The 14,869-nt window shown below is 37.4% G+C and overlaps 1 protein-coding gene across 1 annotated transcript in view; it reads right to left on the bottom strand.

The window, feature by feature from the left end:
* Positions 1 to 211: 211 nt before the first annotated feature.
* LOC141903263 (dynactin subunit 4-like) overlaps positions 212 to 14,869 on the bottom strand; it is a 53,777-nt gene continuing 39,119 nt past the window's right edge. The window contains exons 8-15 of the mRNA XM_074791357.1: positions 14,615 to 14,727; positions 14,007 to 14,116; positions 13,852 to 13,925; positions 11,727 to 11,781; positions 8,582 to 8,680; positions 3,371 to 3,471; positions 2,513 to 2,591; positions 212 to 2,225 (exon numbers count right to left, since the gene is read on the bottom strand). Of these exons, the coding sequence (XP_074647458.1) occupies positions 2,076 to 2,225; positions 2,513 to 2,591; positions 3,371 to 3,471; positions 8,582 to 8,680; positions 11,727 to 11,781; positions 13,852 to 13,925; positions 14,007 to 14,116; positions 14,615 to 14,727 (781 nt within the window). The 3' untranslated portion in view covers positions 212 to 2,075. The remainder of the gene's footprint in view (positions 2,226 to 2,512; positions 2,592 to 3,370; positions 3,472 to 8,581; positions 8,681 to 11,726; positions 11,782 to 13,851; positions 13,926 to 14,006; positions 14,117 to 14,614; positions 14,728 to 14,869) is intronic.

Here is a 14,869-nt window from a genome sequence, read left to right as displayed (position 1 = left end):
TTTAATATGAGTTTCATTTCTTTCTCATGTTTAAAATCAAATCCAAAACATATACTCGGTCCAACACTTATATTCATATTTATATTACAAAAAAATTACTCATTACATCTTATAATTAATTCATGAATTACAGGGAAATTATTTAAATCAATTAAATATCCATCATGATTTCTTATTTCTAATTTAGAATTATCAAATTGTTGAATACAAGGTTTAAAATCACATTCTCATGAATTATAACTTATCTGTGTTCCAATTGGTTTTACATTTTTAATGGTAAAATATTCAGAATACTAGAATTACAAATTGTAACTTTTTCAGTTATAAAAGTTTTTGTATTATCAATTAAATTGCAATAAATATAAAAGTGTGTAAAAGATGTGTAAAACATTGCGAAAGATGTTGAATTTTCAAAGAAACTATGATGTATCTAAGAAGTCTTTTCATGAAGTGTTCATCATAAGCCGCGTTCACACGACATCTAGTTAGACCGGTCTAAATGGGTCCGTACCTGGTCCGGTCCAAATTTAGAGTGGACCAAATTTTGGTGAGCGTTCACACGGCGTTTTGAAACGCGGTGATAAAATCGCTGGTCACCGGGCCCACAAGATGTCACCATCTGCTAAATAATCAATTGCGTCTGGGTGAAGTCTTGCTTCCAGATTCGAAGTATAGCAAGACATTCTTCATTTGACCAATTCGATCCTCTTGTCAGGTTCAGACATTTTTGCGAATTCCATTTTATTCTATCACGCTGAAACTCTAAGTGTCGTTTAAACACGATTCAAAGCACGGCCGTAAGACGGATGATGATCGGGATATACGAATACGAATTACGCTCCAAACATTTCCATAGTATAGGGAGGAAAAACAGTTCTTAAGAATAATTATATAAACGGTAATAAAAGTATTTAAAACTTAATAAACTGGACTCACACTCTGCCGCAGAGGTCGCGACATCTATACCGCAGAGATTCAGAATTACGATTTAGACCTGGTACCAGTTTCTGTCCACACACACATATTTAGACCGGTCCAAAATTTGGTCCGGACCTGGTTCGCCCTTTTAGACCGTGCCAAATTAGACCGGTCTAACTAACTAATTTGGAACGGTATTTTTGCCCGTGTGAACGCTTGGTCCGGTCTAAATTGGTTCGGACCAAATTTAGACCGGTCTAAATTTCGTCGTGTGAACGTCTATAAACAACTGATGCAGTGAATAAGTTCCAGACCTAAGCTTCCAAAATTTGGGAATTTTTTGGAAAGGACTTCTATTGATATGCTGCGAGAGCGACAACTAGGCTAGGTTTTTCATATCTATGGACAATGCAAATGATTCACAGGCAAAAGATAACTCCTGATCTACTGACACCATGTTTTATTGATTTATTGAAGCAGCAACTTTTCAACAGTAAATCTTCAAAGAGGAAAAATATGAGCACCAAAAGAATTGACAAATACCGTAATAGTATACATGTACCCACCCCCTCATATAATAACTATTTAATGGGCAAAGTCTGGACAATCTGTTTTTACTGTTCTTTACTGCTTTAGGCCAGGCTCAACAACATTATATCACAATAAGCATAGCAAAATTATCCATAGATTCTAATTGAACCTATTCATGTGCAGTTGCACATTGTGGATTCTAACTTGCCTCAAGTGTAATCCTTATCCTCATTACGCCCTTAATGTCTCATTTCCATATCACTCAAATCAAGTCTGGTGTGTACTAGATCTTTCCAGCTAAAAGGCTCCATGAACTTACAAGAACTCCTTTCATACTACAATCTACTATTGCTCTTGCATAAAATCTGAATAGGATCCCCTATACACATATGTAAGATCTAGACTATGAACATTCATGCGACGAAACAATATTTAGAAATTATTAAGGGGTACCCAGCCTTTGGGAGCCTAGCAAATTTTTTTCTCAACACGCAACACATTTTGCTAGACAGCAAGTTTAAGCATGTAAACCATACAACCTTGTATGAACACACGAGTGTAAACAGTCAATTTGATTGATCACAAGCAAATGCTTACTACCGGTACGTCAAAGTGAAAAGAAATATCTATGAAATCGGACTCGTAGACAATGGGCCAAGGTTAATATAGACTGGATGTTCCATCCATGTAACCACTGGTTCAATGGGTACTTCAGCATCTTTTGCAGGTATGGGATTTACCATATTGTGATGGTTGTATCTGATCATAAATGATATCTGAAAATAGACACGTAAATAGATAAGTAAAAGTGAAGAAAATTTCTCTGTAATATCATATATCTTCATATATCTTTTAGTCTCAGGTGACTAGTTATGCTTAATCAACATAAGATTGGTATTTCAACTACTTGAATGTTTATAATTACGGTTTTTTAAAGATGCTTTTATTGGCTCAATAATGTTTATTTATTACAAGCCGTGAAGCTGTGCTGAATGAGAAACTCGAAAACCTCCACTATTCTAAATAAAATCATACAAGCTTTTAAAATTGAAGTTAAGTATACCTTGATATCTCCCAAAGCTTTCTGCGGGGTAACTTTCACAAAGAATCCGACTTTATTTGCTTTCCGGAACAATATTGTACTGAAAAGACAATAACTTAATGGTACATGTACAGTATCTATCTATGATTGTAATTAAGTATAGTAATATGCAAAAGGTGATCACAACAAATATAATTATTGCATTGAGGTCAATTTAAAATGGGGGGTTTTGAGATGCCATGCCCCTTGGGAAGTGGTTGTAAAATCCTTTACAATCTGACAATTTCATTAGTCAATGCCCCCTGGTAAACATACAAAAAACAATGACCCTGAAATATGGTATAACATGTCAAACACTACAAATATTCAGTATATTTCAATATTCAACTCCTTGGTTGCGACAACAATGGACTGGGTAATACTAATTTGTGGCCCATGACAGTTTTAACAATTATTTATTACGAAAACTGTAAGTTAAAATCTCTTAAAATTACAACCATTGGAAATTTTTTCCAAAACTATGAAGCATCGTCATAAAGTATGTGCGCATGGAAATGGCTTAACATATGAGAAGGGCATGACGTAACCATTGATGTTACTGGTCCTACCCGACGAATACTAAGGCAATGATAAGGCTGAAAATATTGGTACCTGGTTTTTCTTTTCTGCTAAGCTTAAAAAGTTGACCCGGCCAGCCGCCTATCTACCTTGTTCATAACTTAAATTTCACCACAACAGACCCACCAGCTTTAGAAATGAACTTATCAAAAATCTCATTGCATTCTACAGAACCATACGGCCGATTAGGAGAAACAAGGTATCAGTAATATTCTTCAGCTGGAAGATCTTCTACTTAGAGGATTTTAAATTTTAACTCACTCTGGATTATCTTTGAATTCTTTTTGAGAAGTTGTGCCATCATCAAACACGGCTGTATCATCTCTAGGCGATAGTAAAATCTCCTCATCTGGACAAGAAACCTGCAATAAGAAATTCAAGAAAATAGCTATATGTACGTTATGTGTTTGGAAGAACTTGTCGAATTTGTTTCTTCTGGATATGAAAGTGGAGTTGCATAAGGTTTACAACCCATTGCCTTATGCATTGGCATAAAATGTCAGAATCCATTTGGGAATTTGAAATCAACTGAAAATCCTGTTCCCCTTGGTTCACCCAATATCCTTATTGGAAAAGGGAAACAGGATTATAATAGACCTTGGACATAAGTTTTGAAAAGTATAACTTCGACAAAGTGAAAAGGCAAACTCAATGATTGCACTGAAGAACATTTTGACGTTAAGTTGTTCGATTGAAACCTGATTGCAAACACAGTGTGGTCATTTTTCAGGATGAAATATATGAGTCCAGCATCGTGCAACCAAACCTTAGCATTAAGAAGAAATCGGCGATCTTATTGAAGTGTAAAATATCATAAAGAGAATATGACAATGAGAAATACAATTTTCTATATCTCTGGAACGATATCTCTGACAGGCAAAACGCACAGGGCAACGCATAGGTTGGCGGTTCTCATATGGTTTGTAAACAAATTATGAAGCCAAAAGTTTTTTATAATGTGCTGCCATCTAAAGTGCGGTTCTTTTATATTAACTATAATAAAAATTATAATAATGATTATAATAACAAGAAGTCCATGGACCTTGAGACTTCGTCGAGATAATCCGAAGTTCCAATTTGGGAAAAGGAACAGGTCACACCTCACTGGGCAGGCTGGATCAATGTTTTTAAACGTATTAATTACATTTACATGTATAACAAATATATATGTCACCACTTGTGCTGAAATGAAATTTAGAATTCAATACTGACTTAATTCTAAAATATGCTTGTTTTCTGGGCTTATTTTCTCTTATTATAAGATCCACATGAGCTAAAACTTTTCGCTTGTAATTCCTTTGAGGTTTATGTTTGATGCTCTAACCAACCACTCCAGTTTCAAACTGCATATCAGTGAATACCTCTTAAAAGCAGATGAATAACAGCCACAGCAAAAACTTCACGGAGAAGACGAAAAATGGTTGTTTTACATATTCAAACTTTATTGAAAACATTTTCAACTAGGGGTCCAGGGACACCATGCCCACTTGGGAAGTGGTTTAAAATGCTCAACAATCTAACAATTTCAACATTCAACACCCCCTGGTGACCATTTACAAAAACCAATGACCTTGAAACTCACCACAATCATAGAACATGTCAACAGCTACGATTTTGTAATTGATTGTGATAACAAAATATGCCTCGTTACCAATTTAATATGGAAATACTAAGTCATTCTGCTATTCAACGCCCCCTGGTGACCATATTCAAAACCCAATGACCTCGAAACTCACCACAGTCATAGAACATGTCATGAACTACAACTTTGCAATAGATCATGGTAACAAAATATGCCTAGGTACCAATATAATAAGGAAATACTAAGTTATTCTACTATTCAACGCCCCCTGGTGACCATATAGAAAAACTTATTACTTAAGACTCCTTAAAACTCGCAACAATCATAGATGATGTCATGAGCTACAACTTTCCAATTGATTGTGGTTACAAAATATGCATAGGTACGAATATAATAAAGAAATGCTAAGATATTGTATTATTCAACGCCCCCTGGTGGCCATATACGAAATCCAATTACCTTGAAACTCACCACAATCATAGAACACGTTATGAGCTACAACTTTCTAATTGATTGTGGTAGCAAAATACGCTTAGGTATCAATATAATGTGGAAAAAAACTTTTTCCCACTTACGAATGAGTACTGGTGACACCAAGATGGCCGCCAATTGCGTCATAATTGGCTGATGAAAAATACCTGTCTCAGGTATAAAACATCCCTTCCCAAAGAATACCCATCACAAATTGTAATGAGAAATGGCAAACCAGTAAGAAGCTACAGGACTCAGAATTTGGGCCAAAATTAACATTTTTGGGCACAAAAAAGGTCATAGGACGGCCATCTTGAGTCCGACCGACCCAATTTTTGTTATGTTGATGGGCCCTGGGGGGATTCACATATATCCGAAAGATCAAGTAATTGATCAAAGCGTCTTCAAAATTTCCCTCAAAAAGTTCAAAAATGTGTAAAAAGTGCTGATTTTGACAAACAACAATGGCTGCCAGTCGGCCATCTTGATTCTGACAGGGCCAGTTTTTGGGCTGAAGATGTGTCTAGGGTAGATACATGCGTACAGAGATGCTAGGGCCAAAGTACCAAAATTCCGGAATATAGAACGGGGGTCTTTTTGCGTTTTTGCATCGCCGGAAATGCGTTCTAGAGCGACCTGGGTATCTGAAAATACGATGGCAGGCATTCGTTGTGCTTCACATCCCTCGCTGCTTATGCCGCGCGCTATCCGGGTGACGAAGAATATCTTTTTTCCCGCCACTACCGTATTTGACCTGGTCTTTACAAACGACGCAGTACGCCACGCCAGCTAAGTCTAACTTACGAATGTAGTTCGATAAGTAGTCCCCGTTACTGTCCTTACACTCTAGCCAGTGCCAGTTAAATTTATTTTTTATACCGCTGTCAATTGCCTTTACATCGGCCGACTCCCGACTGACAATCTTTCCGTGCGGGCTCATTTTGCAGACCGTCCCGCTTGACAGCTGCAGGCAAAAAGAAAGTTTCAAAGCTGCGTGCCTCAGGACAAAGCACGCATGTGGTTATAATTAAGATGATATTTATTAGATATCATCTTAATTAGTACCATGTGCATCTTCACATTGTTGGCCATCAGCGGGACGATGTACAATGGCGCGTAAAGATAATTGACTTTTATTTGGAAATGGCGTCACAACAGTGGCGCTCCGCCTACGCACGTACAGATACCACAACAAGCACACATATATACATTGTAGCAGAACGTCCTCGGAAACAGAGACCAAGATAAAATAACACAGAAGCGACGACGAGTACAAGCAAACAAATGCTTTTACGGTCCGTGCCATTACTGGTCGCCGCGAGGAATTCTCACCCAATTTCCGGAATTTACATCGGCGATCCTAAATTTCCGGAATTCCGGATATTTCCGGAAAACTAGCATCTCTGTGCGTAACCCAAATATCAAGACATTACCTTCAAGCGTCTTCAAAACTTCCCAAAATAACTGGATTCCGTCTACGGACGGACGGACGAAAAGTGAACGCAATGGCCCACTGGGACTAAAGTCCCAAGTGGGCTAAAAATATTGCAATATAAAATCTCTCAATGAAAAATAAACATTACATAAAGTCCTGATTATAACACATTATTTGTCATAACAAACACATTTAACAATCTAACGATATAAAATATTTCAGCAATTTTACTTAAGGACCTGTTTAAAAGTAAAAAAAATCAATAAGACTGTCTTTGCTATTAGGACTTAAAGGTTAGTCGTTATCACTAGCTAAGTATGAATAAGCTTGGATATTTTAACTAACTTGTACAACAAATTCTATGGTCACACCAAAATAAACATTGAACCATGCTCGTTATTTTCTGGATTTGAAGTGAAGATAGGTAGCTGAATGAAACATATGTGATTAGATCAAAATCGACGTGCTTCTTGATATTTTTGAAAACGCACAACAGTTTGATTGCCAGCAAGTTGTTGACGAGCAGTGAGTCCATTGAGACCTGAATTGTATTAACTTCAACTTCTTTTTTAAATGTGCGGTCTGAGAGAAATTCAATGTCGGATCTATCACTACTGCACGTGCTGGCACCACTAGGTTATTTCAGATAGGAAATGCCTTTACTCCGGTGGAGTATCGATTTTGAAGCTATTCCGAGGAAAGCGGTGTTTGCTATAGTATAGACAAATAGAAACCACTGTCTAGTGTAGATAGGGATTGTACGTATCATTCAACATCCATTTGACAAATCTGAAACAATAGAAATGTACCAATTTAGTTTCTGCCTAATCAAAACACAAATAAAAAGTATTCAATATACTGTCAGGGCTTGTCAAGTTAGGACATCTATTAAGCCGGCCAAGGATTGCCATACTTAGCTGGATTCTTACACTACATTAGATTCTACCATATTCAGCAAAAAACATGAACTTCACTTACCCAAGACGTCAAAAGTGGCGTATATCCCTTGTTCAGCTAAACTGGTTGTTTTGGGAATACCCCAGCTGCTGAGGGCATTCCCTGGTATTCGCTCAACAACCAATCAATGCGCAGCTTTCTCACAATGACATCACAAGCGCGATCACGCAGGCCGCGGCCTACCCCGTTGAAGGCAGTGATTAGCTCAAAGAGCCCACGTGATCTCCGCAGAATGAGGTATTCATTAATCAGCTATGCAGGAAACTAATTATCGCTGCTTTAGAGCTATATTCCTTATCATTTTTTTGATGATGAGGTATGAATCTTTCTAAAAAAACTGTAACCAGAATGTACCATTTAGATGGTATCAACACATCTGTCACCCTGATATAATTTGCATATTTCATAATCATATAGATCTACAATGTCATATCGAACAGTTCATAACATTTCATAGCTCTACTACATATTATTAATAATAATAATAATAATAATAATAATAATAATAATAATAATAATAATAATAATAATATAATACAACTTATGACTATAGTGTCAATATGTGCTTTAAGGTCTTAATCAACATGTGACATTACTCAACATGTTTTCACAATAATTAGCTATAGTCAGTGCTCATCGATAATTAATTAATGTCTCTCAAACATGTCACTAGGTGTTTGTTTGTGAGTCCTGATGTCTACAACTTGTCTGACACCTAGTTCTCACATTATACTCATGATTCTGTATATAAAGACTATATAAAGCTATGATAATCATTCTCATTCCGGGATGCAATAAAGATTGTACATATAAGGTTTAACTGCCTTGTTGTTCCTGATGGATGGAATCCTGTACCGCTGGTGTAAATGCTAGTTCCCCAGCCAGCCTGCCGATACAACAACCAGCCGGTTACACATCCACTGTCCAATCCACCAAAGTGAATAGTCAACGAACATAAATACCCCCCTACAGTTAGTGGGTATACACATATTTGCATACTGTAAGTATGATATTAAGTAAAACTTACCAGTGCTGTCTCAGACCAATCAGGTTGATCTAATGGTCTGAACGTTACTTTACCCATATAATCAGATGGATTCACCATCGTCAATACGACACGACTTTCCTAAAAACATGAAAATAGGTTATCTGCATTACATTGAATGCTTTTAAAGCAAGAAAATATATGCCCACCTGTCTTGGGAAGTGCTTTGACATGCTCAACAATCTGACAATTTCAATATTCAACGCCCTCCGGTAAACATACACTGACCAATGACCTTGAAACTCACCACAATCATACAACACGTCATAAGCTACAATTTTGCAACTGACTGTGGTAACATAATATGCCTTGGCACCAATATAATAAGGCAGGGTTCATAGTTCTAAGGCTATAGTCTTAAAATAAGCATTTATAAGCACTCATTTCAAACCAAAATAAGCACTGTTTCCAGGAAAATCAGGCTAGAAATGTTAAAAAGTTGTACCCGTTGCTTTATGTGCCACTGAAAGTGCACCCAAGTGACAGCCTTGAGGGTAGTTACCCTTCTACTGTGTAACAGATGAGCAGGAGAAAATGGTTCACAATGAATGATACGGTACTTGAAGAAACATTTGTTAATGGGCGATCTTTTAAAAGATTCACATTTGATAGTTAGTGTTCCCTTTTTCTTCAACAATATATAGAGCCCTAACAAGAGCTTTCAAGATCTTACTATACTGATATACTTCTTCCAAAATCATCTGTGCTAGGGGCTTTTTGGAATAAAGCATCATTCTACGTGGCACGGATCCGGGTCTAAGGCAAGAACAGTTGTATCAAGATATAAAAGAAATATGTTTCAGCTTAAAAATTCATAATTCCTTCAAACATCTGATAAGGCCACGCAAAGAAATACTCTAGTTTCTGAAGAAAGTCAAATTCGGCCCGCATCATGAAAAAGCCGCTTATGAAAATTAAAAAGACATGTGCTCGCCTGCATCAGCAAAGTATCGATCGTCTTTTTTCAAATAAAAACTAAACCCCGCTCGCCCACATAGCTGTATAGTGTAAGACAGTGGCTTTTTTTCTGCGGGCGTTCATATGCTCATCCTCGATTTACTTGTAATATCCACATTTACGGTGACAAAAACAGCGCCAAGTTCGTTTCCTTTTACTTCATTTCGAGGAAGCGTAAAAATAGCGAATATGATCGTCTCAGTTTCGATTAAATGAGTCGATATAGTTTGATTTTATAGGTTTTGGGGAGCTACAATGTACTTAATTCTAAATAAAGTTTTTGCATATGTTTTACTTGCATTACTGGTATTTGTTTGGCATTGGTAAAAAAAACTTCCCTCTCGCGTCTGTTCTATCAGTCTCAAGTTAAGCTTTTTATTTCAACTTTTTTATTAAAAAAAAAAAGCGATAAAAATAAAATTCGCCTGCCCTCGTCACTTTTCAGAAAAAAATCTGATGAGAAACTAGTATAGGGTATTTCTTTGTGTGGCCTTAAGGACCCAGGGGTCCAGTAGGATCAACTGAGTAAAATTTACGTTTGAGCACAGAAATCGATTTGTCGAAATTCGACTTAATAACTCAAATTTCGACTTCATAAGTCGAATTTCGACATAACTAGAAATTCGACTTAATAAGTTGAAATTTGACATTAAGTCCAAATTCGAGATAATAAGTTGAAATTCAAGATAATAAGTTCAAATTCGAAGTATTTCAGCTACTATATACTAACAGTCGTTTCGAAATATATTTAGTGGATCAATATTAACTAATATTTTTTCTGTATTTGCGCTGACTGCCTCGCTATACTAAAACACAGATGATTTTTTTATGTATGGGAATTCTACCATCAAATACTCAGATAATCATCAGAACAGACTGCAGAAAAGAATATCAGGCTATGTATAGCAACTGGTAGATATCCAAATATGTTTTATAGTTTTTTCTGAAAAACCTAAATTATGTTTATTAGGTCACGTGACGGGCATAAGTATATAATTTTTCAAAACGTTTGCCTGCTTTGGTGCCCTACGGCAGGTACATCACAACACTTACACAGAGATGCTAGGGCCAAAGTACCAAAATTCCGGAATTTAGAACGGGGGTGTGGGGGTCCTCCCCCAGAAAAAATTTTGCGTTTTTGCATCGCCGGAGATGCAGTATCACGATCGGCATCTTTCATCTGAAAATACGACGGCAGGCATTCGTTGTGCTTCACATGCCTCGCTGCCTTCTTATGCCACGCGCTATCCGGGTGACGAAGAATATCTTTTTTCCCGCCACTACCGTATTTGACCTGGTCTTTACAAACGACGCAGTACGCCACGCCAGCTACGTCTATCTTACGAATGTAGTTCGATAAGTAGTCCCCATTACTGTCCTTACATTCTAGCCAGTGCCACTTAAATTTATTTTTTATACCGCTGTCAATTGCCTTTATATCGGCCGACTCCCGACTGACAATCTTTCCGTGCGTGCTCAATCCCTTTGCAGACCATCCCGCAAAAAGAAAGTTACAAAGCTGCGTGCCTCAGGACATAGCACGCGCGTGGTAATAATTAAGATGATATTTATTAAATATCATCTTAAATATCATCTTCCGTTTTGCAGACCATCCCGCAAAAAGAAAGTTACAAAGCTGCGTGCCTCAGGACATAGCACGCGCGTGGTAATAATTAAGATGATATTTATTAAATATCATCTTAATTATTACCACGTGCATCTTCACATTGTTGGCCGTCAGCGGGACGATGTACAACGGCGCGTTAAGATAATTGACTTTTAATTGGAAATGGCGTCACAACAGTGGCGCTCCGCCTACGCACGCACAGATACCACAACAAGCACACATATATACATTGTAGCAGAACGTCCTCGGAAACAGAGACCAAGATAAAATAACACAGAAGCGACGACGAGTACAAGCAAACAAACGCTTTTACGGTCCGTGCCATTACTGGTCGCCGCGAGGAATTCTCACCAAATTTCCGGAATTGACATCGGCGATCCTAAATTTCCAGAATTCCGGATATTTCCGGAAAACTAGCATCTCTGCTTACAGTATCTTTTAAGCGGAGGTTTCAGTAAAATCTCCCAAAATAAGTATTTCTGGGTCAGTAAAGTGGGTGGGTATATGGCCTGTACTGAAAGGGTTAAGTGATTTGTGTCTTACCTTTTGAAATTGAAAATGAGGCATTGTCATGATCTTGATGTCAGGAACAAAGTACCTGAAAAAAGCACGTATAACTAGAATGTCGCTGAAGACGACTGATGCCCCCACATTAGGTGAAACGCCTGAGTGTAAAATACACCCCGAGTGTATTTCTGAGCACTCAAAATCTAATCAGTCACTCATGGTCTCTAGGGTAACCCATCCATTAAATTTCAAAAAGTTATCTTATACCGTTTATGAATTAAGAGCCCGGAAATGAAAAATACAAAACAGCTCCTGGTGACCTTGACCTTTGACCTAAAGGACCCGAAATGTAATCAGTTACTTACGGTCTTTAGTCACGTCCAAAAATTGTCACCAAATTATCTTAAACCATCTATGAGATAGAGCCCGGAAATGAAAAATACATAACAGCTTCTAGTAACCTTGACCTTTGACCAACACGACCTGAAATTTAATCAGTTACCCACCGCCCCTAGGATAACCCATCCATAGAATTTCAGTAAGTTATCTTAAACCGCTTATGAGTTAGAGCCCGGAAATGAAATTCACTAAATGGTTACCTGCGACCTTGACCTTGGACATACAGGACCCAAAATGTAATCAGTAACTAACCTCATACAGTAACAACACAACTGTTGAATTTGAAAAAAATCCGTCGAAGGGTTTAGCTGCTAGGGCACGGAAACTGCCACGGTCAGATCTCGACAATAGATTATTCGAAAACAAGGCAATTTCGATACTAACATATCTAAGTCCCCAGCTAAGATGTGAAGCACTGGTCATACAGCAACACTAATTACTTAATTGAACAGTTTAGAGCTTCAACCTGTTGAGGGCGTATCATGGCATTAATTCAGCCATCGATTGCAACTCTGTACCCCTCCACAGTCAATTGACAGTTAATTTTCATCTAGGAATCGACAGCTTATTAACCAGGTTCAACATCACTGTACCCCAGGATTCGACAGTATTTCATCCCAATCTTGCATCCCAATCGACCTAATCTTAAATAGGGTTTTGGCCCAAGTGATACCCTACTTGTGAACCAAGTTTGAAATAAATTGGTCAACAATTGCGGCCTCTGGGCTGTTAACGTCATTTTTCAGGTCAGCCCCCTGGTGGCCATAATTTGAATGGAATCGACCCAATCTTAAATAGGGTTTTGGCCCAAGTGACAACCTACTTGTGAACCAAGTTTGGAATGAATCGGTCAACAATTGCGGCCTCTAGGATGTCAATGTCACTAATGGCAGGCATAGGCTAAGTGGGCTAAGTGGGCTAAGCTAAAAAACAATGTCACTCAAGCATCGTCGTTGTACGCGGCACGCACGACCTACACCTTGGCAAATGTTTTTACTGATAAATACACAGGAGGTGATGATCGCAAGAGTATAAGGCGATGTTGCCGACACAACGAGAAGTGAACACAATAGCCCGCTGGGACTTAAGTCCCAAGTGCGCTAAAAACGTACTGCGATTTTACATAATTGGCTAACTTCCAACTCTACTATCACTAACAAAAGGTTAACCTACAATTTAGCCAAAATGGAAAGAAAATACATGTATATATCATATATAAATGCACCTAGTGACCATTCCAAAATTGAATGGTCATGAGATTTGACATGTAGCTCTAACATGTAATTCTGAAAAACTTTTCAATTCAAAGCCATCCTCAAATGTGTTTTGTTTGGCTGCTGTAGGCTAAAATACGTAATTTGCAATAAAAAGCGCCTTCTCGTTGCCATATAGATAACTGTGACATTGAAACTGAAGACGCCTTATTAGCACAATACAACTGTACAACTTTGCTTCACACTGTGTCAATCAATTCTGGGAAATTAAGAATCTGTTCCAAAAAATGATAAAAATGCCATTTTTCAAATTTCTCAAGCACTTGGCATAATTCATGCGTAAATCAAAAACCAGTTCTTTAACTTTTGCATCTCAGTGAAGTCATCACTTGTACCAAGTTTCAGAATGTTTCAATCAGGCCAAGGATGACCTTTTTGGGCCCAAAAATGTCACAGGATGGTCATCTTGTGTACGATATTTTTCTTATGCTGATGGGCCCATGGGCTACGCAAGTATAATATATGAAAGATCAAGGAACTTTACTTACAGTGCAATCAATTGAATTTTGAACTTAATAGATACAGGACTGTATTCAGGTTTACTCAAATTATGTTCACATTCCTGAAAGTAAAATTTACATGCAAATCAACAAGAAACAAGAAAAATCTAATTGCAAAATGGACAAGGTACCATACTACATACCCGGCACCTCAAAGATCGTTTTATGAGTAGATGTTTGTGAATTGGATACAAATTTGAAGTTGTTTCTGGCTGAAATTCTGGAGATGCCAATCGTTGTGAAATTGTTGTCACTATAAACAAAAGGAAAAGTGCTTAGTAGAAATCTATATACCAACTCAATCTGGAGAATGTTGTATATGACCTAAAACTACAAAGAAAACAAGTCTCTAGTGCCGGATGGTCATAATGACCATCCGGGTGTCATAGCAATGACATTGCTATAAATTACTTTAGTCAAGTGTATTTCCTTATCGAGAAAAGATTTATCATTTAACCCATGTAGAATGCAATAATCGCATCCACAGCAAGTAATTTTCAGACTTGCTGTGGACGGACAGTTCTCGTTTCTAAAAATTGGAACTTTTTGACTGAAAATCAGAATGCAAAATAAGCATGCGTCTTTAATGCGTTTAGATAAACCAGAAGTTTGAAGGGTTTGCAATTATCAAAACAATTGTCAAACAAACAGCAGATGAATGCTATATCCCTTTGTGGTTAAAGTCGCAAGTGGTCTAAGAGAACAGGCTCAAGAGTAGAACTTTGCAATACGTCATGTAACAATAACATACCATTTTCAAGTATCAGAGGTTGAGTATACACACTTTCATCCAATGGCATGACATCAGTCGAAGAATAGCTGACCTCAATAGCCTGTATCTTAATATCTTCACTTTCCTTTAAACTAAACAGATGTTATTTTCATGAAAAAAAATAAAAAAATTGAAGCACACCCTTAATCTGTATTTTCTATAATTACAAAATCAGAGCAGATACACTGTATTGAGGACTCTATACGAAAGGTCCAATATAATAGTATCTAAGCC

Source organism: Tubulanus polymorphus, chromosome 4, assembly GCF_964204645.1.
Source record: "Tubulanus polymorphus chromosome 4, tnTubPoly1.2, whole genome shotgun sequence".
Taxonomy (NCBI): domain Eukaryota; kingdom Metazoa; phylum Nemertea; class Palaeonemertea; order Tubulaniformes; family Tubulanidae; genus Tubulanus; species Tubulanus polymorphus.
This window is presented reverse-complemented; position numbering and strand designations above follow the sequence as displayed.